At 53.4% G+C, this 22,080-nt stretch overlaps 8 protein-coding genes across 8 annotated transcripts; 6 read left to right on the forward strand and 2 right to left on the reverse strand.

The window, feature by feature from the left end:
* The first annotated feature begins 1,566 nt into the window (after positions 1 to 1,566).
* Positions 1,567 to 3,734, forward strand: TRIREDRAFT_78320 (uncharacterized protein). The gene is made up of 2 exons (XM_006965581.1): positions 1,567 to 3,381; positions 3,528 to 3,734. Exons 1-2 carry the CDS (start codon positions 1,841 to 1,843, stop codon positions 3,637 to 3,639), a joined length of 1,653 nt encoding a protein of 550 aa, XP_006965643.1. The 5' UTR covers positions 1,567 to 1,840; the 3' UTR covers positions 3,640 to 3,734.
* Positions 3,735 to 4,204: 470 nt separating this feature from the next.
* On the forward strand, positions 4,205 to 5,109 carry TRIREDRAFT_78322 (uncharacterized protein; the record flags this gene model as incomplete). Its single annotated transcript, XM_006965582.1, has 2 exons — positions 4,205 to 4,400; positions 4,464 to 5,109. The coding sequence occupies exons 1-2, from the start codon at positions 4,270 to 4,272 to the stop codon at positions 5,107 to 5,109; spliced, it is 777 nt and encodes a 258-aa protein (XP_006965644.1). The 5' UTR covers positions 4,205 to 4,269.
* A 1,540-nt stretch (positions 5,110 to 6,649) lies between these two features.
* TRIREDRAFT_62556 (uncharacterized protein) lies at positions 6,650 to 7,756 on the forward strand (the record flags this gene model as incomplete). The annotated part of the gene is made up of 2 exons (XM_006965583.1): positions 6,650 to 6,997; positions 7,148 to 7,756. 2 exons carry the CDS (start codon positions 6,650 to 6,652, stop codon positions 7,754 to 7,756), a joined length of 957 nt encoding a protein of 318 aa, XP_006965645.1.
* A 2,023-nt stretch (positions 7,757 to 9,779) lies between these two features.
* Positions 9,780 to 10,518, forward strand: TRIREDRAFT_62475 (uncharacterized protein; the record flags this gene model as incomplete). Its single annotated transcript, XM_006965584.1, has 4 exons — positions 9,780 to 9,955; positions 10,085 to 10,117; positions 10,183 to 10,228; positions 10,348 to 10,518. The coding sequence occupies 4 exons, from the start codon at positions 9,780 to 9,782 to the stop codon at positions 10,516 to 10,518; spliced, it is 426 nt and encodes a 141-aa protein (XP_006965646.1).
* A 1,923-nt stretch (positions 10,519 to 12,441) lies between these two features.
* Positions 12,442 to 14,535, forward strand: TRIREDRAFT_122047 (cell wall protein). Its single transcript, XM_006965585.1, has 3 exons — positions 12,442 to 12,563; positions 12,622 to 12,817; positions 12,931 to 14,535. The coding sequence occupies exons 1-3, from the start codon at positions 12,516 to 12,518 to the stop codon at positions 14,403 to 14,405; spliced, it is 1,719 nt and encodes a 572-aa protein (XP_006965647.1). The 5' UTR covers positions 12,442 to 12,515; the 3' UTR covers positions 14,406 to 14,535.
* A 259-nt stretch (positions 14,536 to 14,794) lies between these two features.
* On the reverse strand, positions 14,795 to 15,730 carry TRIREDRAFT_31559 (uncharacterized protein; the record flags this gene model as incomplete). Its single annotated transcript, XM_006965519.1, has 1 exon — positions 14,795 to 15,730. A coding segment is annotated over one exon (936 nt), but the record flags the coding sequence as incomplete, so codon positions are not given.
* Positions 15,731 to 16,690: 960 nt separating this feature from the next.
* Positions 16,691 to 17,189, forward strand: TRIREDRAFT_107768 (uncharacterized protein; the record flags this gene model as incomplete). The annotated part of the gene is made up of 2 exons (XM_006965586.1): positions 16,691 to 16,837; positions 16,983 to 17,189. The coding sequence occupies 2 exons, from the start codon at positions 16,691 to 16,693 to the stop codon at positions 17,187 to 17,189; spliced, it is 354 nt and encodes a 117-aa protein (XP_006965648.1).
* Positions 17,190 to 17,830: 641 nt separating this feature from the next.
* TRIREDRAFT_62424 (glycosyltransferase family 1) lies at positions 17,831 to 21,898 on the reverse strand (the record flags this gene model as incomplete). Its single annotated transcript, XM_006965742.1, has 6 exons — positions 17,831 to 18,981; positions 19,037 to 19,776; positions 19,830 to 20,597; positions 20,652 to 20,888; positions 20,942 to 21,599; positions 21,697 to 21,898. The coding sequence occupies 6 exons, from the start codon at positions 21,896 to 21,898 to the stop codon at positions 17,831 to 17,833; spliced, it is 3,756 nt and encodes a 1,251-aa protein (XP_006965804.1).
* Between the last annotated feature and the right edge of the window lie 182 nt (positions 21,899 to 22,080).

Here is a 22,080-nt window from a genome sequence, read left to right on the forward strand (position 1 = left end):
CCTCAGCCGTCATCCTTTCTGATCGACAAGATGGAAGGGGGTGACGATCATTTCATGCTAGCACTAACTGCAAGTGAGTAGTAACCCGGTAATAGGAGTTTATTTGGATGGACATTGTTCGGATGATGCGTCTTTGTGTTCGATGGAAGGCTGATACTATGTATGTATGTATGTGGAGGAAGAATAGGGGGATAGGCAGAGGCAAGGGTTTTCTGTCAGCTGAGCTTGATCGCCACAATGTCCTACGGAGCTCTGTTGTGTCGTTGTTGATGCTGCTCCTCCTCCTTTGCCAAGCAAGCAGAGTATTATTACGACGTGAATATTTCTCACCCCACATGCAGCAAAGCAGAAGTGTCTATACAGTTTTCCATACAGTGCTGCCTGTCGTACTTGTATGGAATCTTGTGGTGATGCAAACGCTTCGCACGCCTACGGAGGTCTGGATCACGCAATCGGGGGCAGTCTTTGTGTGAGCTACCTTACTCTAGCTTGTTCGTGCTTGTCTAGCTCTGGAAGACACGGAATTCAAAGAGGAAGATAAAAAACCGTGGGGAAACTTGGGGGGGAGCAAATGGCCGATGCCGAATCGGGTAGTTTAAGGGTCCATGGCTGGATAAAGAGTGAAGCTAGGGAATAAGAGTGGAAGAGAAAGGAAGGAATTGGGAGCTTTTCTGGCGCTTGCGCAGGGGGGGAGAGAGAGAAATTGAGCTCGGATGTGCATGTGATCAGACCAAATCGATCGGTGAAAAGAAAAAAGGGAGTGAGGATTTGATAAGAAACCAGGGCTTACGACATGTTGTTTGTGTGTGTTGGGAGTGTGTGTCGGGTCGTCGCTTAGGTTTGATTCATATCGTGTGAGGCTACAAAGATGTGCTCTCCGACGGAGATTCATTAAGGAAGTTGACGATGGATGAGGTGTGGCACAGCATAAGGTATTAGTAGGTATGATGTGCTTTCTTTGGACGACGCACTTATTTTGTCTTGTCAGAAGCCTGAAAAGCCACTTTTTCGCTTCTCACAAAGCGTAGTCTAAGACACGACGGGCAAATCCCCCAGAGAGAATGGGCGGAATCAGAAAGTCTGTTGCCTGTGTTTGTTAGCGGGCTAATTGAGATCGCGGTCCCCCATTATCTGACACCAGACTAGAAGACGTTGTTCGAGAACAAGAGAGCCGGATTTATGCACCAAAGTGAAGGGGACGCCATACAGTGTCGGCAAGAAGAGAGAACGACTATGAGAAGAACGAAACATGTAACAATGCACGCAGAGAGGCTAATGTAGGTGGCTATTACTCGTACTGCGCATTTGCATTATGCTGCTCCCTCTTGCGTGCTCGCGTGATGTAGTACGACTCGGAAGTCGGGGGGTTTTCGTTTTCGTCGCGCCTACTATGTACTATACTAGTATTTATTCTCCACATGGAAATTGGTTGGGGGGATGATTATAAGAATGGCTGGATGGGCGTGTTGGCACGGGACTTTGGTCTAGACGGAACAGAAACCTCTTTTCTCATCTTGTGAACTATTTCTCTATTCTTAAGCCCTCGATTTCTTTTCTCATGATCATTACGTGGCGTGTCTGACTCTCAAGAAAGCTCCTTTCATAATACCCTGTGGCCTTTGACTGTTGATAAGAGACACGTTGTAGCACACCTACATCTACACCTACACCTACACCTACATCTACCCATTATCGTGTCCTCCGTCTCTTCCCACACCAGAGGCTCGGGTCATTGAGAAACACGGACAGGCTCAGATTACAGACGTATCATCAATCTCATATCCTTGAAAACACCTTCATTTCAAAAGACAATCCCAACTCGTCCATCGACTTCGCCGCCATGGCTCCGGATCTCAACACTCTCCCTCGCTCAGAGGCTCCCCCCTCCTCCGCCTTCAACCCGGAGCAGAAGCCCAACATCCTCTATATCATGGCCGACCAGCTGGCGGCTCCCCAGCTCAAAATGTACAACCCCGACTCTCAGATCAAGACGCCCAACCTGGATCGTCTGGCGGCTTCATCCGTTCAGTTCGACTCGGCATACTGCCCCTCACCGCTCTGCGCGCCCTCGAGAATGAGCATGATCTCCGGCCTCTTGCCCATGAAGATTGGCTCCTACGACAACGCGTCTCAGATCAACTCCGAGGTCCCGACGTATGCGCACTATCTGCGCTCCAAGGGCTACCACACCGCTCTGGCGGGCAAGATGCACTTTGTGGGCGACCAGCTGCACGGCTACGAGCAGCGCCTCACCAGCGACATCTACCCGGGCGACTTTGGCTGGGTCGTGAACTGGGACGAGCCGGACACGCGTCTCGAGTGGTACCACAACGCCAGCTCGATCCTCCAGGCCGGCCCCTGTGGGCGAAGCAACCAGCTGGACTATGACGAGGAGGTCATGTACAAGAGCACTCAGTATCTCTGGGACCACGTCCGCGAAGGACCGGACAAGCGCCCCTTTGCCTTGACCGTATCTCTCACCCACCCGCACGACCCGTACACCATCACCAAGAAGTACTGGAACCTGTACGAGGACGTGGACATTGCGCTGCCCAAGGTCCGCATCGCCAAGGAGAAGCAGGACTCCCACAGCAAGCGGCTGCTCAAGGTGTGCGACCTGTGGGATCTCGACTTCAGCGACGAGCAGATCAAGAGGGCCAAGAGGGCGTACTACGGCTCCGTGAGCTACGTCGACGACTGCATCGGCAAGCTGCTCGAGACGCTCGAGGACGCCGGGCTGATGGACAACACCATTGTCATCTTCAGCGGCGACCACGGCGACATGCTGGGCGAGCGCGGCCTGTGGTACAAGATGAGCTACTTTGAGTCCTCCGCGCGCGTCCCCATGCTGGTTCACTACCCCAAGTGGTTCGCGCCTCGCCGCGTCAAGCACAACGTCTCGACCCTGGACCTGCTGCCCACCATCTGCGACCTCATCGGCACCAAGCCCGCGCCGTACCTGCCCATGGATGGCGTGAGCATGCTGCCGCACCTGCTGGGCCGCGAGGGAGGCGATACCGTCTTTGCCGAGTACACGGGAGAGGGCACCGTCCGGCCGATGATGATGATTCGGAGAGGCGCCTGGAAGTACATTACCTGTCCGGCCGACGAGCCGCAGCTGTTCAACCTCGACAAGGATCCCCTGGAGCTGGACAACCTCGCGCGCGTCGCCAAGGCTGAGCCGCCTCAGACGGAGTTTGAGAGAGAGGCCAAGGCTGTGTTTGAGGGCTTTGAGGCCGAGGCCAAGGCCAAGTGGGACTTTGATGCCATTACGGAAAAGGTGCTGCAGTCGCAACGGAGCAGACGCTTGGTGTGGGATGCGTTGAGCAAGGGGACCTTTACCAGCTGGGACCATAACCCGGAGGATGATGGCAGGCTAAAGTGAGTTTTTTTTTTTTTTTTTTTTTTTTTTTTTTTTTTTTTTTTTTCTGTTTCAAAACTCTTTCACATTGCTCCTTTCTTCTTCTTCTTTTGTTTGGTTTCCTTCTCTTTTTAAAGGACATGTTTTGCTAATCATGGTCGTTCAGGTATATCCGCTCAAACATTCCGCTGGACGACTTGGAGAGGCGTGCGAGATATCCCTTTGTCGATGCGCAGGGGTACGAGATTTCCAAGACGATCAATGCGACCCGAGGGTAACTCTGGTCGCCAGACACTCGATTCTTTCTTGTTTTTTTTTTTTATTCCATCTCCTTCTTAGCATCATGGGGTTTCATTCACGGAGTATATCTATAGCGGCATCTGGTTATTATCTTGAGAGGGCGTGATTCGGTGTATGGTGTAGCAGGCATATGTATCATATTTGTTTACCGAGTAGAGTGACTCAATAAAAAATAAGAGAAAAACATCACAAGGATAACGTGGGAGAAGAAATGATATTCAAGGTAGTATCTAATTCAAGCCTAGAGTTATCATGTTATGTGAAGCTTTCACCAGGAGAGCAGCAGTTCTGCGATCAGTATAATTGCCCCACTTCACGCTTTCATCGGCAGGAACGACCACCAGCCACGGAAAGAAGCATTCGCTAGCGCCTGCCCCACGACTCGGATGCAGCTGTCGGCGACTTTCGCCTTGAGCTAAAGTCATCGCATTCACTCAAACAAATTCAACCTCAACCTCGACTTCAATTCACTCTCCAAAGACAGACCTGTGCTGCTCTTCTCCCTCGTCGCCTACAAGCTCTTCACTACCGCCTTTGCACCTCCTCCGACGCTCAAACGCAGACCAGCATCTACGGGAAATCAGCTACATCTGCAACAAGCTGCAGCCATGGCCGCGCTGGGCTTGGACGACGACGAGCTCAAGTCGGTTGAGCAGACGCTGGCTCGGCTGGCGCAGCTCTCGAGCAGCATACAGAGCCTCAAGATGGACATTCTCAAGAGCAACCCGCTGCCCCATCCGTATGTTTAGCCCCCCTCGCTGCGTAATATCTGGCGATTCTGACGCGCTGAACCCTTCCGCAGCTCCTCGTTACAAGCCTCGGCCCAGATCCTCCAGCGCAACCTCCAGACCGTTTTGGATAACTTGAGCGAAAACTCAGAGCTCTTCTCGCGGATTGCCGTGCATCCCTCGACGAACTATCCCGGACGGACACAAGAAAACGTTCTGACGCAACTCCTGCGCAAGAAGCTGGAACCAGACGTGGAGGAGCTTGTGGCACAGGGTCGCGAGACGGCACGCCTCGTTACGCCCGAGGGCATTGCCGAGCTGCAGAACATATGGGACGAATTGAGGTTATGGACACAATCGAGGATTGCCACATATGTCAAAGAGGAGGCCGAAGACGTCTACACGAAAGCGGAAAGGGAGATGGGCATCGACAAAGTGCGCACAGGTCTGAGGAAGGGTCTTGACGAAGACAGCGACGAGGAAGATGATGAGGACGAGGACGAAGATGGCGACGATGAAAACGAAGACATGGGTGAGGCCAATGATGGCGACCCGGCAAAATCGACGCTGGTGGGTAGGGGTCCGGAGCCAGAGACGCTGTTGTGGTTTGCGGCAAGGGGCGACTTCGAGCTTCCGCGGAACATCGAGTACGAAAACAAGTACGGAGTCAAAAGGGGGTTTGATGGAGTCAATATACCACCAGGATCCGGATCGTCCTAGGAAGACGAATTCAACGATTTTCTCCGCGGATTTTCATAAAACGCCGGGGGGCATGGTCAAACAATGCCGAACTTCCTGTCGTTGAATAGGAGGGTTATAGAGCGTCTCGCGGCTCTTGGTGGAAACGACGACGACGAAAACCTCCGAGTACATTTGTCAGCTTCCATCATTCCCCTCCATCTTCCCCTCTCCCCTTCTTTCTCTCCTATCGGATATCATACTTGTTCGAGGCGACTCCTTTTACTACTACTACAAGGGTCACGAGAACTACTGTGTAGCCACGAACCCAACGCCCGAGAGCACCACGTTCTGGACTAGCGACATACCCCTGATCTACTTCGGCCTTGGATGGCTTCGCCGAAGCTTGCAGGATGCAGCTACGAGGTATGACGAGCCTATGAGACGGTGGTGATGAGGGCCAACCCTTGAACACGAATCAATGTGAAAAGCAGTCTGCCCAGCGAATCAAATTTCAGCCAAGGGCTATCTCAAATGACGTTGCAGGGTCCCCAAAACTACTCGACGGAAAGAGATAAGCAAGCAGCTGGCCGGTAAGGCAAAACAACCGGGGTTGGGAGAAAACGAGCACACGGGGAAGAGCAAATATGCACACATTTCAGCGCTAAAATCTCTCGCCTCTCTGAATCTTATTGGATCTCTGTATGCTCGTGTTAAGCCAGCGGTCCCCTGTGGCTTTTGACTTATTTCCTTACCCGACAGACCGGTAGATATTCTGGCCAAGCTCCATCAGCTCGCGGGCTTGGAATATTATAGACTGGATGCATCAACGGTTCACAAAATGAATGTCCAGGATCGGAAATGGCCTCGGATGCAACGCTGGCATCAAAGGGTTCATATGCCTCGGATATGTAATCGTGACGTTTCCCCGCAGAGCACGCTCGCTCTTTATAGGCTCCCCTCTTCCCAGATCCGACCGGATGGCAAACCGATCATCTAGTGCTCTCCTCACTCCTCATTTCCTGCACCTTTGACCATGAGCTCATTGCTTAGAGCGGCGGCAGAGGCCGACCTGTTTAACGTTTCCAAGCCAGTCACTTCGCACATCGCTGCGAACCGGCCCAGCAGTAAGCCGCCACGACTCCAGCTAGTGAGACGATATAAGACGAGCCAGCTGACCATCCATTTAGTGCTCACAATGCTGCCGTGCTGCATAACACATATCGGTATGTGCTTTTACGTGTTTCCCCTTGTCTCGTTGCCTTTGTTCCGCGATATCCACGGGGTGAGAACAGGCTTTACGTGAGGCCGAGGTTCTATGTCGCTGCCGAAGGGGGGAAACGAAGGATGAGAAGTAGAAGATTTCTAAAAAAGGCATAAGAAAAAAAAGGCAAGATGCAAAAGTCAAAAAGAATGATGACAAGATACTTAAACCCCAACTGCATGCATGCTCTTCCCTCCTTTCTACTGTTCATCCTCTTCAAGCTGTTCCACGAAATACTTCAACATGGATATCAATGTACAGGATACTCACGCAATTCATCTAGTCATGGCAGGGGCTGAGTATGAATACTGCCCATTCATGTTCTGGTACCCGCCTGCTGTCTGCTACTACAAACGATTCGGGCCTGGAGTTGACGAAGACGAGGAGAATGAGGGGGCGGCGACGGACGGGAGAGACATCAAGCCGCATGGCGATATCGAGGAAAAGGACTCGAATGGCGCGACTCAGCCACAGAACTCGCGGCTGCTGTCTCTCCCGGTAGAGATACGGCTGAGGATCTACTACTGGGCTTACAGGATGAGTCCCATCCAGCCCAAGGAGCTGGCAGCGGGATACCCCATCCCAATGCTGTGCCGTTACGTGCTGCACCCTCTCGACCCTGATCTTGAGAAGAAGATTGAAGAGGAAATAGAGGCTGAGGAGGCCGTCATCGAGCTCGCAAAGCCAGATGAATCCGGCCCGGTCATGGAGGGCTCCGAGGGCAGCCAGGCGAGCCAGGGGAAGTGGGAGAAGATGAAGGCGGAGCAGGAGAGGAAGAAGCTGGTCAAGGAGCGGACAAAGGAGCGGATGCGGGAGCTCAACAGAAACACCCCCGGCCTGCTCAGCTCGGAGCGACCGCTGGCGGGCATTCCCACAAACTTGCTCCGCACCTGTCGGCAGATCTACTTTGAGGCCCGCGAGGTGCCGTTTGCCGAAAACGAGTTTGTCTTTCTGAACTGGTTCTCGTCGGGCCTCAACGCAGCGTCCGCCGTGACCAAGTCACAGCGGCCGTGGCAGCGGCTGGCGATGCGGTACGCGAGGCTGGAGATTATGGCCGAGGATCTGGCACGCAAGGCGGCGCTGAGCAAGTGGGCGGACCTGTGCAGCCCGGGACGCGCGGCGTCGTGGACCCGCGGGCTCCGGGGCCTTCGGGTGAAAGTCGTGGGCCAGATCGGCCGGAGGAGCACCGACGACCAAAAGGACGACGACGAGTTTGTCGACGGGCTGGAGGAGGCTGGCGGTGCGAGGCGGTGGGTGGAGGGCGGGCGGCTGGCGGAGATGGAGAACCTGGAGCGGCTGGAGATTGAGATTATCAAGAACTCGTGGAGCACCGAGGACAAGATTGCGTGGTGCGCGGCTGTTCAGGACGCCTTGAGGGAGAAGGGGTCCAACGCGGTGGTTGCGGCCATGGGCAGGATCTTGTGAGCTTGTTTTTTCTTTGAAATACATGTTCTGAGGGGTGTTGGGCGTTGTGTCGGGTTATGGATCATGGTTTTGGGGCTTTCATCAAAGTCTCTACAACAACAAACAGACATGTCATGATATGAATTGCAACGTCAATGGACTATATTTTCTCATATACAAGGATCCGAGATGTGTTCCTTTCGGCGTGAAGCTGTACTCGTAGAACGAGCTCGGCTTCGGCTTCGGGAGCTTAGGGAAGCTTGCAAAGTCGGCCTCGGCAGCTATTGTTCCATACGACACTACTAGCTTGACAATTTGCTTCTAGTCGAGCCGTTGATCCACATAATTCAAGACGTTGCTCCATAGACAGAGCTGGAGTGTATAAAAGCTACATAAGCATCGGGCACTTCATCTCGATTCGGACCGGCGAGGGTTGAGCGAACTCTGGGGTTGGTTCCGTTGGACGGGAAGGCTGTATGTATGTAAATACGCATATTCGGGTGACACGTAACATTGCATCTTGAGCATACCTAGGTAACACACCATATGAGGTACACAAGGCAGCTACCTATGTACCTTATGTATACTGCCAACGGCAATCACGAGTGTAGATGCATTTCGGAGCGGAGAGGTGAGCGGACCGGTTATCGGAGTGCAAGCTTTGGATGCTTTCTTTTGACTGACGCTTGGTGAACGGGGATTGTTAGGACCGAATGAAGTGTGTTCTGGTTTGGGGTTGCGATTGAAGCCATTGCTTGCCGTGGGTAGCCGCTTATAATGTTGTATGTAAGTGGACGGTAGCCAGACAGATGGGAGGTTGCTTCAAAGACAGACGTCTAGATTGGTCGATACATGCATAAAGTAGGTATGTAATACTAAGCAGCCTTATCTTGTGATGTTAGAAAGACTCGGCCAGGCCAATCCGTGCTTCTATGTACTGTACGTGGTATGAGAACAGGCAAGCCAGGACGAGAAGCTAGTAATCAAGATCCAGAGTATTGAGTGCGATCTGCCCCGGCTTAGCTTGGTGGAGATGCTCTATGGTCACTATCGACCTCTTGTTCACGCTCGAGTGCACGGGATGAGTCACTCGCCTTTGCTTGACTTCATGTGTGCAGACAGAGGATTTGAGAAGAGCAGATGACACAGGAAGGATGAGCAGAGGAAGAACAGATGCACTCAGAGTGACGGGTATCATGAGCGCAGACGGGCGATTCTAGGCGGAATCGCATCTGCCGAGATGCGGTTGCGGGCCCCCTTGTTGTCAGCTTGTCGTTCTAGGTATCTAGTCCCGGCCGGAGAGGGAAGCAAAAGGCGATGAGCGAGCCAAACAAATCTCGGGGAATTTTTAATCTAGTAGACAATCCTGCCTGAAAGCTGCCTTCTGTTTTGGGCTGTTGGCTTGCTGTGGCCCCATGGCATGGGGGATGCGTGTCTTTGCAGGTGCGAAGACCGGCGAATATAGTGGCTGTTCGTCGTCGTGACTCTTCGGCGCAATGGAACGGGGCTATTCTTCTTTTCTGCCTCGACGATTGAAGGAGCTGTACCTGAGGGAATGGACGTCGATATCGGGGGAGACTGACGTCGATCGAGGGAGGACAAATGATTACCACCTTGTGATAGGAACTAAGTAGGTAGGACGGGTGCTGTATCCTGTAGCCTAGCAGATGCGCCTAGGCACATGCAAAACGGGTGGTTTGGGAGATCCGACCTCGCTGACGTCTTGCCGTGACTTTTACACCTACATCTCAGGGACTCGAATCCATTTCATGACTATTTGATGCCGTGTCTTCTTTATATTTATCTCGTATATGAATTCAGACACGGAATACATGTCACAGTCTGCCATCCTAGTTGGGTTTTGAATTGATAGCTTGCGAAACCGGGCTGAAAACACACCTCCATTCATCACGGCTTGAATCTATCAAACATCATCCACTCACGCCGGAAACCAACAACGCACACGCACCTCTCTTTTCCTTTTTTAGATTTTTTTTTTCTTCTTCTCTCATTTCTCATCGTCTACTTTTTTCTCTCCTTTACCATGAACGCCAGATGTCAATGCGGTTCCGTCTCGTTCAAGACGCCGCTGCCCGAGCCCCTGGCGCTGTATATATGCCACTGCTCCGAGTGCAGGAGACAGACGGGTTCGGCATTTGGTGCCTCGGCCATTTTCCCGCACTTTAAGCTCCCTGAGACGGATTTCCTCAACTGCTATGCGTATGCTTGGCCTAATCCTTCATTCATATACGGCGAATTGTGGTGATGTTTCTTTTGGGAGAAGTGGAGGGGGTATAGTCAGGGCCCGAATTTGATGCTGATATCTATCTACTCGACTGAATATAACAGGCGGCCGACGGCGTCAGGGGAAACACTCTACTGGTACGATGCAAAGGCGAGATTTCACGACATCTGGCAAGTCTTGACTAATGGGTGCTTGTGTGTAGCTATTTCTGCCGCAACTGCGGAACACGACTCATCCACATGACGCCGGTATGTATCTATGTTTTTTGATCCTTATCCCACAGCACCATCATTTTACTCTTCCATAGCTTCACACATTTGCCACCAAAAGGCTGACGCGAAATGTCCAAACTCTTGCGGTGGCAAAGTCGAAAAACGTACTCTCCGTCAAGGGCGGCTGCATAGAGGGCCTCGACTGGACAAAGGCGATTCATATCTGGACGAAGAGCGCCATGGTGCCCATCCCAGAGGGCTCCGAGGCGCATTCGGAGAGGTCGAGCAGTGTTGAGTATAGTGGGACTCAGGAGCTCTTGGATTGAGTGAGCAAGGCGTTCTACTATTGCGTTTATTTGTTTGGGAAGAGGAGATGGATGGGGTTCTTATTGATTGGTGAGAACTGGAGCACAATATGCTGATGACTGTGATGTTTACTGGTGTTGATTCGCTTTTCAGAGCTTTTTTCTTTTACAATTCGATTGAAGTGTCGGGTTTGTTGGGACCTGGTTGAGTATACGCATAGGAGACATATACACATACACGATATATATACCAAGGGCGTTTTTGAGTCACCTACCTCATTCATTGTAATAACTTATTACTGCATCTGCCGTCTATCCGAAGTTGAGTGCGAGATGGCCAAGAACTTGGGCAAGGACTAAGACGGAAAGCTGGTCAATGTCGTGACAAAGCAAGCAATGAGATGTAGTCGCGTCTACTACAGAAACCACCTGCTACTATACTTGCCCACTGCCCGGTAAGTAACAGTCATCAGCTACTGAATCTGAATGGTCTTTCTGATACCTTGTCTTACGTGGACCTTGCCTTGGAGTGAGAGACAACCATGAGGCATTCCGTCTGCCTGATCGGGTTAGGCAGTCATGGATGCAAAGCTCCGGCCCGTTCATGCATCACCCCAAACATCACTGTTGTTGTTAGTTGGTAGGAGCCGTCTGTTGCTCCTGCTGCACGGCACTTGGTCGCACTTGACCAACAACTTGAACTCAAATATTCGGGAAGGAGCATCAGACAAAACCCTTTTCGGCACCGAAGTACTCTTCTTCTTATCCGACAGGATTGGCCGCCTTCAAAGATGCTTCCTGCGATCTCCTCTCACATCCTCCGCCTTGACAATCTCGTTTCGAGATTGTTTCTTCATGCATGGCGACGCCGTCTTGACGAACCCGGTCCAGATTTGGAAAACGACGTCCCACACCATGTCCGTTGTCGCTCTTTGCCCCTGCCGTACAAGTACGCAATCCACAAACTCGACCGATTTCTCACTGACGATGCGAAGAATGAGCATACACTCAATCATAGGGTTAAAGTTGGAGATCTGAGCACCATCGGCAAACCCCCCCACATCCCAAAGCCATGCTCTGCCTCCGCTTCCCATCGCATCGCATCGCATCAATCCCACAGCAAAACCGCTGCGAAAAAAAACACGATACGGCTTCGCGCCCAATCTACATGACACCAGAATCGCCAGCTTTCTGCACACGGCAGTCTTCAGTCACACGCGGCTCATCCATTGACGAGCTCAAGAAATGTCCGACGTCGATTTAGCTCAGCGGCTTCTGCCATAGTCCTTCTCCCGCCCCACCATCGCGAGCCAGGTCTCATACAGGAGGCGTCTGAACCATGTCTCAGATCCAGGTCTAGCCCCGGCACGATGCCTGAAGCCTCTCTTTACGGGGTTATACGCCGACAGCCCAGGTATCGCAGTCTAGACTTCAACCTCGCCTCGCGCCGCCGTTTGAGCCCCCGAATTGGCCTGGAAGCCATGGCGTCTTGGCAACGCTCCAGACAGAGTCGGGTTTCGAGCATAGCAGCATAGTCCAAGAAAATGAAGGGGAGTCGTCAGCCTGGCGCTTGTGTTCTTGCCGGAGCCAGGTGCTTGGGTGGACGGGGCCCTGCTGCTTTCCTTTTCACGAGGCTTCTTTCTCTTGGGCTGCTTCATCTTCACCTCTCTCCCGTGTTGTTCTGTTCTTCTCTTCACCCATCGTCCATTTGGTCGGTGATCGTTTTCTTTACCCTCAATTCGGGATTACGGGCCTGGCGCCGCCTTTTACTCAACCGTTGCCGTTCACTCTTTAATTTTTGCTTTCGCTGCTCGACTGAGATTGATTTGGCATCGGTTACTGTTTCGTTTCGATATCCAGCTGGCTGATAAACAAAATCGTCTTCTGTTTCTTTACTTGTTTATTCTTCGCCTCCTTGTCTACGTTGCGGACACAGCCTCGTGGTTTTATTTGTTCTCTTATCTCTCTTTTTCATTGTTCATCTAAGGTTCTCTTCCAGCGGGTTCTTAGCATTCACGATGAGGTCTGCAATTTTTTACGCTCTGCTCGCCTCTTCTGCAGTTCAGGTATGAGCTTATCCGCAGGCTGGACGAAACATGGAGCTTGAAAACTCACAACTGGCAGGGCGCTGTTCTCAACCGGGATGCCAATGGCAATTTAGCACGACGTGACGGTTTGTTGGATCGTTTGGGTCAGGTGTTTAGCCACAGAGGAGAGGAGCGAGACGAGAAGGGAGGTGCCGTCAATACCGTAATCACCGCCGTTGCCGGAACTACTTCAGCTGCTCCGTCTTTGCTGCCGACGACAACTCTCGCCCCGGGTATGTCATGGACGCTCGTTCATCGAAATCCCGACAGATGGCGAATATGAGACTGACATTGATGACAGAGCCTCTTCTCTCAACAACAAGTTCTGCTTCTGATACCTCTTCAGAGGCGACACTCTCCACGGCCTCTTCGCCAGCGCCAATTCTTTCCCAGACAATAGTTTCAAAGGCAACTTCCGCCCCCTCGGAGACGATTGACGCTCAAGAGTCATCGGCCACTACGCAAACGACCCCAAGGCCGATTATTGTCACTCTTCCTCTGCAATCGACCACCCCCGCGGAAACATCTGTACCTGTGGAAACGTCTGCCGCCCAGGAGACGACAACTTCTGCTCTGGAATCGACTGCCTCTTCGCAAACAGTTGCGCCTCCATCGACAATTGCTGCTGAGCCAACTGTCCCTCCGGCAGTCGTCCCTCCACCTCCTCCGGCAACCACGGTTCCTGAGGCCCCTCCGGCCCAGACGTTCCCTCAGTTCGTTACCCTGATTCCCGGAGCCCCTCCTGCTGGTGCTTCTCCTGCTCCGCCGGCGAACCCCGTGGTCCTCCCTCCCATCTTTTCTGGCTTCATTACCCTCATCCCTGGAGCTCCTCCCGCTGGAGCCCCTCCGCCAGCAACGACTATTGTTGGAACCCCCCCAGTCCAGACCTTTCCTGGGTTCGTGACACTGATTCCGGGAGCTCCCCCGGCCGCCCCTCCTCCTCCGCCAGCGACCACGGAAGTGCCACCTCCCGCCGAGACTGTCCCTCCTCCCCCGCCTCCTCCCCCAGCAAGCACTGTTTCGGAGGTCCCTCCGACCGAGACCGTTCCTCCAGCTGAAAGTGCGACTTCGCCTCCGCCCCCGCCGCCTCCAGCAACGACGACTCCGGCATCGACAACTCTTTCTGCGACCGAACCTCCCGCGACCAGCTCTACGGCTGCCCCTGTTACGAGTGCTTCGTCTCCGCCACCAGCTGCACCCCCTGCGGAAACCTCCACCACAGCTCAAAGTTCTACAGCCGTCGAGACTTCCACGGCTGCCGAGACTTCTACGTCTGTTGAGGTTTCTACGACTGCTGAAAGCTCGACTACAGCCCAGAGCTCTACGACCGTTGCGTCTGCACCAACCTCTTCTGCGACTACCGATGCCGCGACGACATCCTCTGCGACGGTGACGACTTCGCCCAAATCCACCACAAAGCCTGCGTCAACCACCGCTGCCACGAGCACCTCAGCAGCAGCTTCTTCAGACTCGGCCGTCGCATCCGAAGCGCCGACAACGGTTTCGCCTCCCGCAACTACAGCTCCTCCGGAAACTCCAGTAGTCCCTACTGCTGCGCCCGAGCCCGCTGCTCCATCCGAGCCCGCCACCAGCCTCGTACTTGGGAACCTTGCTCCCAGCGCTCCTTCGGCAGACGGCCAGCCTGGTTTCTTCATCCCTCCCGCAGCGCCCACCCTGCCTGTGGCTTTCTCCGCGCCGCCACCCGACCTTCAAGGATATCAGCTTAGCAGCGCATTGAACTTGGGTGCCTTGGTCGGCATACAAGCGGCCACGCCGACTAAGGTGTCTGCAGCTGCGGCACCTACCCTGGTCATTGGGTAAGGATTCTTCTAGACGTTGAGGAAATTTGCGTAAGTTGTAAGGGGGCGAAGGAGAGGAGGTGTAATGGATGTAAAGGAGCAAGGGGGTTAGGAAGTTTGGACCACTTAGAGAGAGATCGAGATACCATTTGTAGCCATCACACTATACTTAGGAATGAAAAGACACGAATATTTGCACAAGGCTAATAGATTGGATTCGGACTTGTTCCGGGCGAGACTGTAAGGAAATGGTATGTGAACCCAGCCTCGCTCTCGTCTTCTCTCTCATATGGGGTATCATGCCTCGTAGCTCCTCTAATGCTTCCTTTGGGGTAAATGCAGACGTCCACAGCGTTACAAGCTCGGCGTGCAAACACCAATGACGCGTCATGACGCCTTGTTTTCAGACGCCGCTGCCCTTGCCGCCAGTTTCATCTTCTTAGCCCCCCGCTTGCTAACAGGCTGGGCATCCTCGGCGCCATTCTTGCGCTTCTGGTTCTTCCTCTTGCCGCCTTGTTCCGCCGCCGAGGACTGGTCGTCTGTCTGCTCGCGCCCGACGGCGGCGGGCTTCTTGGCCACCTGGACGATGTTGATGACGCCCCTGAAGCCGTCCCTCTTGAGGCCCTCGTTGACGACGACGCTGCGGGGTATCGTGCGCAGGCCCTCCATTGCCTTTTCGCTCTGCAGGCCCCAGACGTTGAAGAGGTTAACGACGTCGGCGGGGGCGCGCAACCCGAACGCGGATTTCGCCTCGCTGCTGATGATGATGCCGCGGCCGCGGGTGGCGCGTATGAGGCTGGTGGCATTCGAAATGAAGTGTGCGCGGGCGCGGGCGTCGTTTGGGCTGAGGGCCTGGGCGTAGCACAGCTCGAAGCGGACGCCGCGGGCGACGGCGGCCATGCAGGGCTTTGGGCGGAAGTAGAAGGGGAAGTGCTGGGCCATGTCGAGGGAGATGAGGGGGATGTCGAGGGTGAGGCAGGCGTTTTGGAAGGCCTTTTCGGTGAGGGGCCGGATGGCGAGGATGTCGTATACGGAGGTGAGGGAGGGGAGGCGGTAGTTTGAGGCGGAGGGGTCGGCGAGGGGGAGGGTTGCGCGGTGGAGGATGTGGGGGAGGGGCTTTGGGGATGTTGATGTTGATGTTGATGAGGAGGAGGATGTTGATGTTGATGTTGAGGAGGAGGAGGAGGGTAAGGATGGGAAGGGCGCTGTGGGGTTTGCGGGAAAGGGGAGCTCGAGGGTGTGGTTGAGGGCGACGGTGGTGTAGCCGAGGGAGTGCGCGGTTGTGAGGGTCTGGAGGAGGCGGTCGGTGGGCGTGGCGGGGGACCAGGCGATGTTGAGGTCGTAGAGGGCCATGGTGTGTGTGTGTGTGTGTGTGTGTGCCTTAGCTGGGCATTCCCGCAATTGGGAGGTGATGATGATGGTTGAAGGACCTGGTCGTCGCGGTGGTGCTGTAATTCGAGGTTCGTAGATCAATTGATTCGGGCGCAGCGTTGTTCGAGGCTGAGGTGAGGCGAGGCGCAAACGAGGGTTGAAGTTGAGATATCCAAACTTTTTTCTTCTGGTGTTGAAGGAATCGCAGGAAATTCTAGGTAGCTTATCGGATTGGGCGCGTTTGTCGGCGGCGATTGGTGGGGTCGCAGGTACCGCTACCAAAGTGCATATACTAGTATGTAGGACGCTAGGCCATATCGAGTCAGCACCCGCCTGTGCTTTGGGAGGGTTTGAGGAAGGGATGAAGAAGCTTGACTTTGACGCCAGGATGACTTAATCAATCTTCTATCGTGTCATCCATTCAGTCTTCTTGAATTTCGAGTATTAACTCACAATCACCAATAGTCTCTCTGCATCACTCAATTGGCATCTGACTCAGAGTACTGGCGATAGAGCTGGATACGTACAAGATATATAAATGGACTTTGAACCCTTAGCCTAGGTAATAAGAGCAGACGGGGAATCAGCACATCATCGCCACCATCGTGCCTTGCCATAACCCCAAGCTAGGTACAGAAAGAAACCCGGCCATTTCAATCAGCAGATCCGGCCAAATAAGCTTGGCGCATACGTACTACTCATTCTCTCCGCTTCTTTTTCCTCCAAAAGCTACTTACTTACCTACCTACTTTACCTACACAGCCTCACTCACCACCCATCTTTCATTCTTTCCTCGTTTCTTTCCTCCCTCTTTCATTCTCCTCACAAACAGCTTCTATAACCCCCGTCCATCATTTGAAAAAATCGCAAATAAGAGAAAAGAAAATAAAAGAAGAAAAAGGAGAAAAAGAAAAGCGTCTTATTTACCCAGCAGCCATGGTCTTCTTCTTCTTCGTCTGCGGCGAATACACATTCCGCTCAGAAGTCAAGGGCTACGAGGGCGTCATCTGCCAGTGCCACAACTGCGGCAACATGTCCGCCCGCGTCATCAAGAGCCGGCCATTCTTTACCTTTTGCTTCGTGGTAAGTTGTCACCTATCTAAAAAGAACAATCTTAAATCAAAAATTACACCTAAGCCCCGTACATTTTCCTTTCCTTCTCTTAGAGGAAACTCGGAGGGGGGGGGTGAAACACACGGTACTAACTCGTGACGCTCATGACATGTAGCCCATCATACCATTCACCATATCAGGCTTCGTCGAAGTCGTCTGCCACATATGCAACTTCAAGCAGCCCCTCAAAAACAGACCCGACGTCGTCTCCATGGCCAACGGCGGGAATCCCGGTGCCGGGCCGTATCCCCCGCCGGCGAATCCGGGATGGGGAGGACAGCAACAGCAGTATCAGGGCCAGCCTCCGGCGAGATATGGATAAGAATCTATCTATCTATCTATCTATTATACGACAAAGGAAGTTGTTCATTTGGTCTCAATGGGTCGGAGGGTAATTAATGACCACCCTTGCGTGCACGGCATGAGGCAATGCAATGCAATGCAATGGCAAATGCGTACGTCTTATGCAGGTCTGGTGTCACCTTGATGAGAGAGACTCGCGGTGTGGGGGGGGTTTTGGCCTCCTTGGGCGCTTGATGGACCTTTGCATCGAGGCGATGGCAGTTCAGGTGCCCAATCGTCGTTTCGTGCTGGGATACCTCGGTCGAAACTTGTCGCTGGAACTACGGAGTGGGATGCGCACGTTAAATGTGTGTGGGAGAGTGTTGGATGGGCCTCGTGGCGTTTGACGCGTTGCAATGTTGATGAATGATACCCTGCGGATATGTGTCCTGAATAGCAATTCGATTTCGTTGCGTTTCTAAATGCTTCTAATAGTATTTCAAGCAAGCTAATTCATATATGAACTACAAATTCAGAGTTGCTTTTATATAAGCACAGGGTTCGTTATTCGTCAGTGAGACACACGTCAAAGAACATGCTTCAGGGATGATATGAGATGGTAGCATGTAATCTGTACATCTTTCAAGACAACATATCAACTCCCATCAATGCTCGTTTCCCTCAAGCTTCAGGTGGCGCGGAACTACCCTCTCCGCTCAGCCTCAAGCTCTCCTCAATGGCCCTCCTCAACTCTTCCTCGTCGTCGTCGTCGGCAGCATCCGCCACTTCCTTCCCCTTTCCTTTGGCCAGATGCTGTTTCCGATATTCCTCTTCGGCGAGGCTCTGCTTCTTGACATATTCCAAAACAATGTCTTCCTCTGTCCTCTTATTCTGGGCCCGCTCCATTTCATTTTTAGACTCCTCAATGGCTCTCCTTAGCTGTTCCTCTTCCTCATCATCCTCCACCTGCTGAGATGGCGAGATACGGGGCGGGAGGGTAGGGGGCGGCCTTCGTGATTCCTCAATGGCCCGCTGCAAGTCAGCATCTTCGTCGCTCATCGGAGTAAACGCCGAACCACTACTACGTGTGTGACCCTCATAAGCTGGCGGGGCGGATTTCCCAGCGTCAAGCTCCTGGTTGCTGCTGGATGCTTGGGCTACGCTGGGATCGGCCGCGTGTCCAACCAGGCTTTCGCGAAGAGCCTGTTCGATGAGATTCTGGTATTCCTCATCCGTAATCTTGTAGTCCTCGTCCTCAAACAGGTCATGATGCTTGACAGTTGCCGCCAAATCGACAGGGTCGGGCAGCGAGCCTTGCTGTCGCATCGCTTTGACGCTCTCGCGAATAGCCGCCTCAATCATGGCGTCCTCCTCTACATCGCCACGAGAAGTCTCCATGACTGAAGCTCTGATGGCCGCCTCGTATTCCGTATCGGCAACAGACGCTGTGTCTGCGGATTTCCGAACGGGAGAATAGGAGCGCTCCATGGTCCGACTTGGTTGCTGTTGTTTTGAATCCCCCAGCGCAGCGCCGAGTTGACGCCGTCCTTCTGAAAGAGGGGAACGCCAAAAGCTCGATCCATCTCCAGAACTGATCCGGGAATGTCCTCGTTCCTGGCCTTTTGCATTTCTTTGATAAAGGGCCCCCAGCTCAGCATCGTGCTTCCAGCGATTGACAATATCCGCCTTCTCTCCTTCCGATGCCATTTGCAGTTCCCGCTCGCCTTGGACAACTCTCGAGGTGATGATATAGTTCTGCACGCTCCTTGACAGAAACTTGTTGAGCTCAGCATACGCGCCTTGCATTACGTATGCGGGAAGGCCCCAGAAGCCTGACACGCAGGGTTAGCAAATTGGAAAGAAGAGTAGATATTGATGTCAACTCACCTGCCGCGGGCTTGGCGATAAGCCCACCGACACCCTTCCCAAAGCCCTTGAGCAGCCCGGCAGCACCGTCTTTCTGCGCTCCCCTCATCGGCTGCGTGACGAGTCCTGAGATCCCATCGTAAAGACCGTAGCCAAGCTCTTTACTCGCAACACGTACGCCGCTGTTGAAGTCCGTCACCTTTTCGACCGTTCGAACAGTATCATCGTTGTACAGTCGGGGAATATTCCTGAACCCTTTGGCGAGACCAAGGCAGAAGTTCATAGGTGATTTGACTCCCGTTGTCACGATACGTCCAACATTCCTGCTCGTGCCAACTGCAGCCTCCATAGTTGTGGCAGAAAGCGCCCTTCGACGGGATGATGAGCGGCTTCCTCCTCCACTACCAGCGGTAGGAGATCGGGTCCTATCGATTTCAGCCGGTAATGAGGGAGAATGGCCAAGTGGTGCTACAGAGCTTGCATCACCCACGGTCTCTGCAGCGCTGGCTGCTGTTGGGGTTTTAGTACCAGGGCGCCCTTTGAGCGAGCCAGGTATCGATGCTGCGTCGCTGTCATCACCGCTAGCTTGACTGGCGGCATCCCCCATCGCTTCCCTAGCTTTTCTGGGGCTCTTGAGTATATCCAATGGCATGTCCACAATCGCCATGCCTATGTCGCTGATGTCGGTGACTAAAGAGCAAGCACCTGCGGTGATTGGGTCCGGAGGCTGATCCTCTGTGTTGTACTCGTATGGACGGTATCTAACAGCCAGTCAGCTTCACGTTGAGAGTTGGTTGTTGTGAAATTGGCTTACAGCTTCAAGTCTGAATATTGTATGAGACGTCGTTGAACGAGCACAGCGGCAGCCAACGGGCTGAGTCGCACTTTTGTCCTTTTCAGACGCCAGGCCGCAGCTCGACTGGGAGCCACGGAACAGCGAAGAGAATCCACATTGAGATGATTATGGAAGCTTCGGCTTCCAGCTTCTGTACCCTTCTCCTCTCGGATCTTGCAGCCAAGTGCTTGGGCTTGCGCCTGAGTATCCGGCTGGAGACAGAATGTTATCGCCTCGGCAAGTTTCTCGGCCGTCAAGGCCTTTTGAGGAATGGGGGGCGGTCCAGCCTTGGCCCTTGCAATCATGGCTCCCCAAAACGGCTGATCACCAAAGAATGGAACGACAATAGTAGGTTTGCCGGCTTTGATGCCAGCCGCGGTCGTTCCAGCGCCGCCATGGTGGACAACGCAAGATACTCTTTCAAAGAGCCAGTCGTGGGGAACATTGCCGAGCATGAATACGCCGTCAGGGACTCCTACTGCGTCGATTCCTAGGCCTCCCCAGCCTTTGGAAACTAGAGCTCGTACGCCAGCCAGGTGAATAGCGTCCAGGATCAGCCTTGTCATGGCATTGGGATCATCCACGACAATGGAGCCAAAGCCGATATACACCGGCGGAGGGCCAGCCTCTAAGAAGGCAGCAAGATCAGGCTCTGGCGTGAACGAGGATGCAAGGTTCAAGAAATAAAAGCCCGCAACGTCAATGTTTGGGCCCCAATCATTTGGCTTTGGAATCAATGCGGGTGACCTATGGGCGTTCCATTAGAAGAGATTACCAAGGGGTCGTTTAACATCTACATACCAACAGTAAGTGTATGAGATTTTGAGTCTGTTGAGGAGTCCCGGGGCCCAGATTAGGGAGAGAGGAGCAAGGTCCAAAGCATTTTCGCGGAATCGGTTGATGATGTCTCCCAGTCCCTGCCAAGTCATCATCTCCACGAGCGTGTACGTTAGGTAGTTGGTAAGGACATCGTCGGCATTTGAAGATTGAATATTAGCAAGTGGATGGGGAAACGCTCGTGTGGGTGTCCAGGGCATTCTGGCGGACTTGTTAGCCGTGGTTGTGTGCAGAAGCTGAGATAAGATACTCACGTAAACATCATATGCAAAGGAATTCCAAGCTTTTCCGCAATGTGAATGTGAGCGAAACTGGGTGGATTCGCAATAATGGCGTCGGCGACGAAAGGTTCATGATTCGGATCTCCAGGCATGCCCGCTGATGGATCCCACTGCTCCATTCTCCTATGCGGTTCCGGTGGCGGTCCCAGTCCGTCTCCCGCCTCGATGCAGGATCTCCAGCACCCAAGCATCATCTCCTGGACTCCCTTGCGGCGCCTTCTGATCTCACCACTCTTCAGAGCGTCTATACCCGGCATGAGGCCTGGATGCTTCACCATAAATGCCATGAGCTCAGCGGGGTCTCCGCCTATGTTGAAGAACTCGAGGCCATTCTCTTCGACAAATGTCTTGAAAGTCGCATGCGTTGCGATGCGGATCCGGTGGCCATACGTGTCTTTCAATACTTGACCGAGAGCAACAAATGGCTGGACATCGCCACGCGATCCCACAATCTGAATGACGACGTTGAGCCGCGGAGGAGGCTCCTTGCCGGGCTCACCTGCGAGACTCGGCAACGTATATGCCGGTGGTAATGACGGCTGGGCTGCGATCTGGCTGGCGATGCTCGGCCCAAGAAGCTCCGCAAGTCTCTGGTTCTTGGTGTTGATATTGATGTTGACTCTTCCATCGGCTATCCACTTGTCAGAACACTTTGTCCAGCTCCAATACACCAATAACCCCTCGCTCATCCAGTGTGCCTCAAGAACCAAGGGAGCGCAGCCACACACCTGTCAAGATGGCTCCAGCCTCAAACCCTGTCCGCGAGAACTGCAGCTGATCATGATGACTTCCATATGCCGGCGGCGCATCGGCAGGCACGTCGAGATTTGGAAGAACGAAGCCGTCCGTCACCACGGCCTCTGAGGCGGGCGGGGGTCTCGATGAGGGCTGCCGCCTGGGCTTGTTCCACTGGTTTTCGGGAGTCGCCATTGCAAAAGAATCGACGATGAGGAGTTAGATGGTACGGTATTCCTGGTCCAGATATGGTGGTATTGATGGAGGATCAAAGAAAAGGCTTGGAAAGTGCCTCGTCGAGGCCACAGCAAGCTCGGTCAGATAATGTCACCTGCAGACATACAGAGGCATCATTGCCTTGAATGGGGGAGCGATCT

This window comes from Trichoderma reesei (assembly GCF_000167675.1).
Source record: "Trichoderma reesei QM6a unplaced genomic scaffold TRIREscaffold_10, whole genome shotgun sequence".
Lineage (NCBI taxonomy): Eukaryota > Fungi > Ascomycota > Sordariomycetes > Hypocreales > Hypocreaceae > Trichoderma > Trichoderma reesei.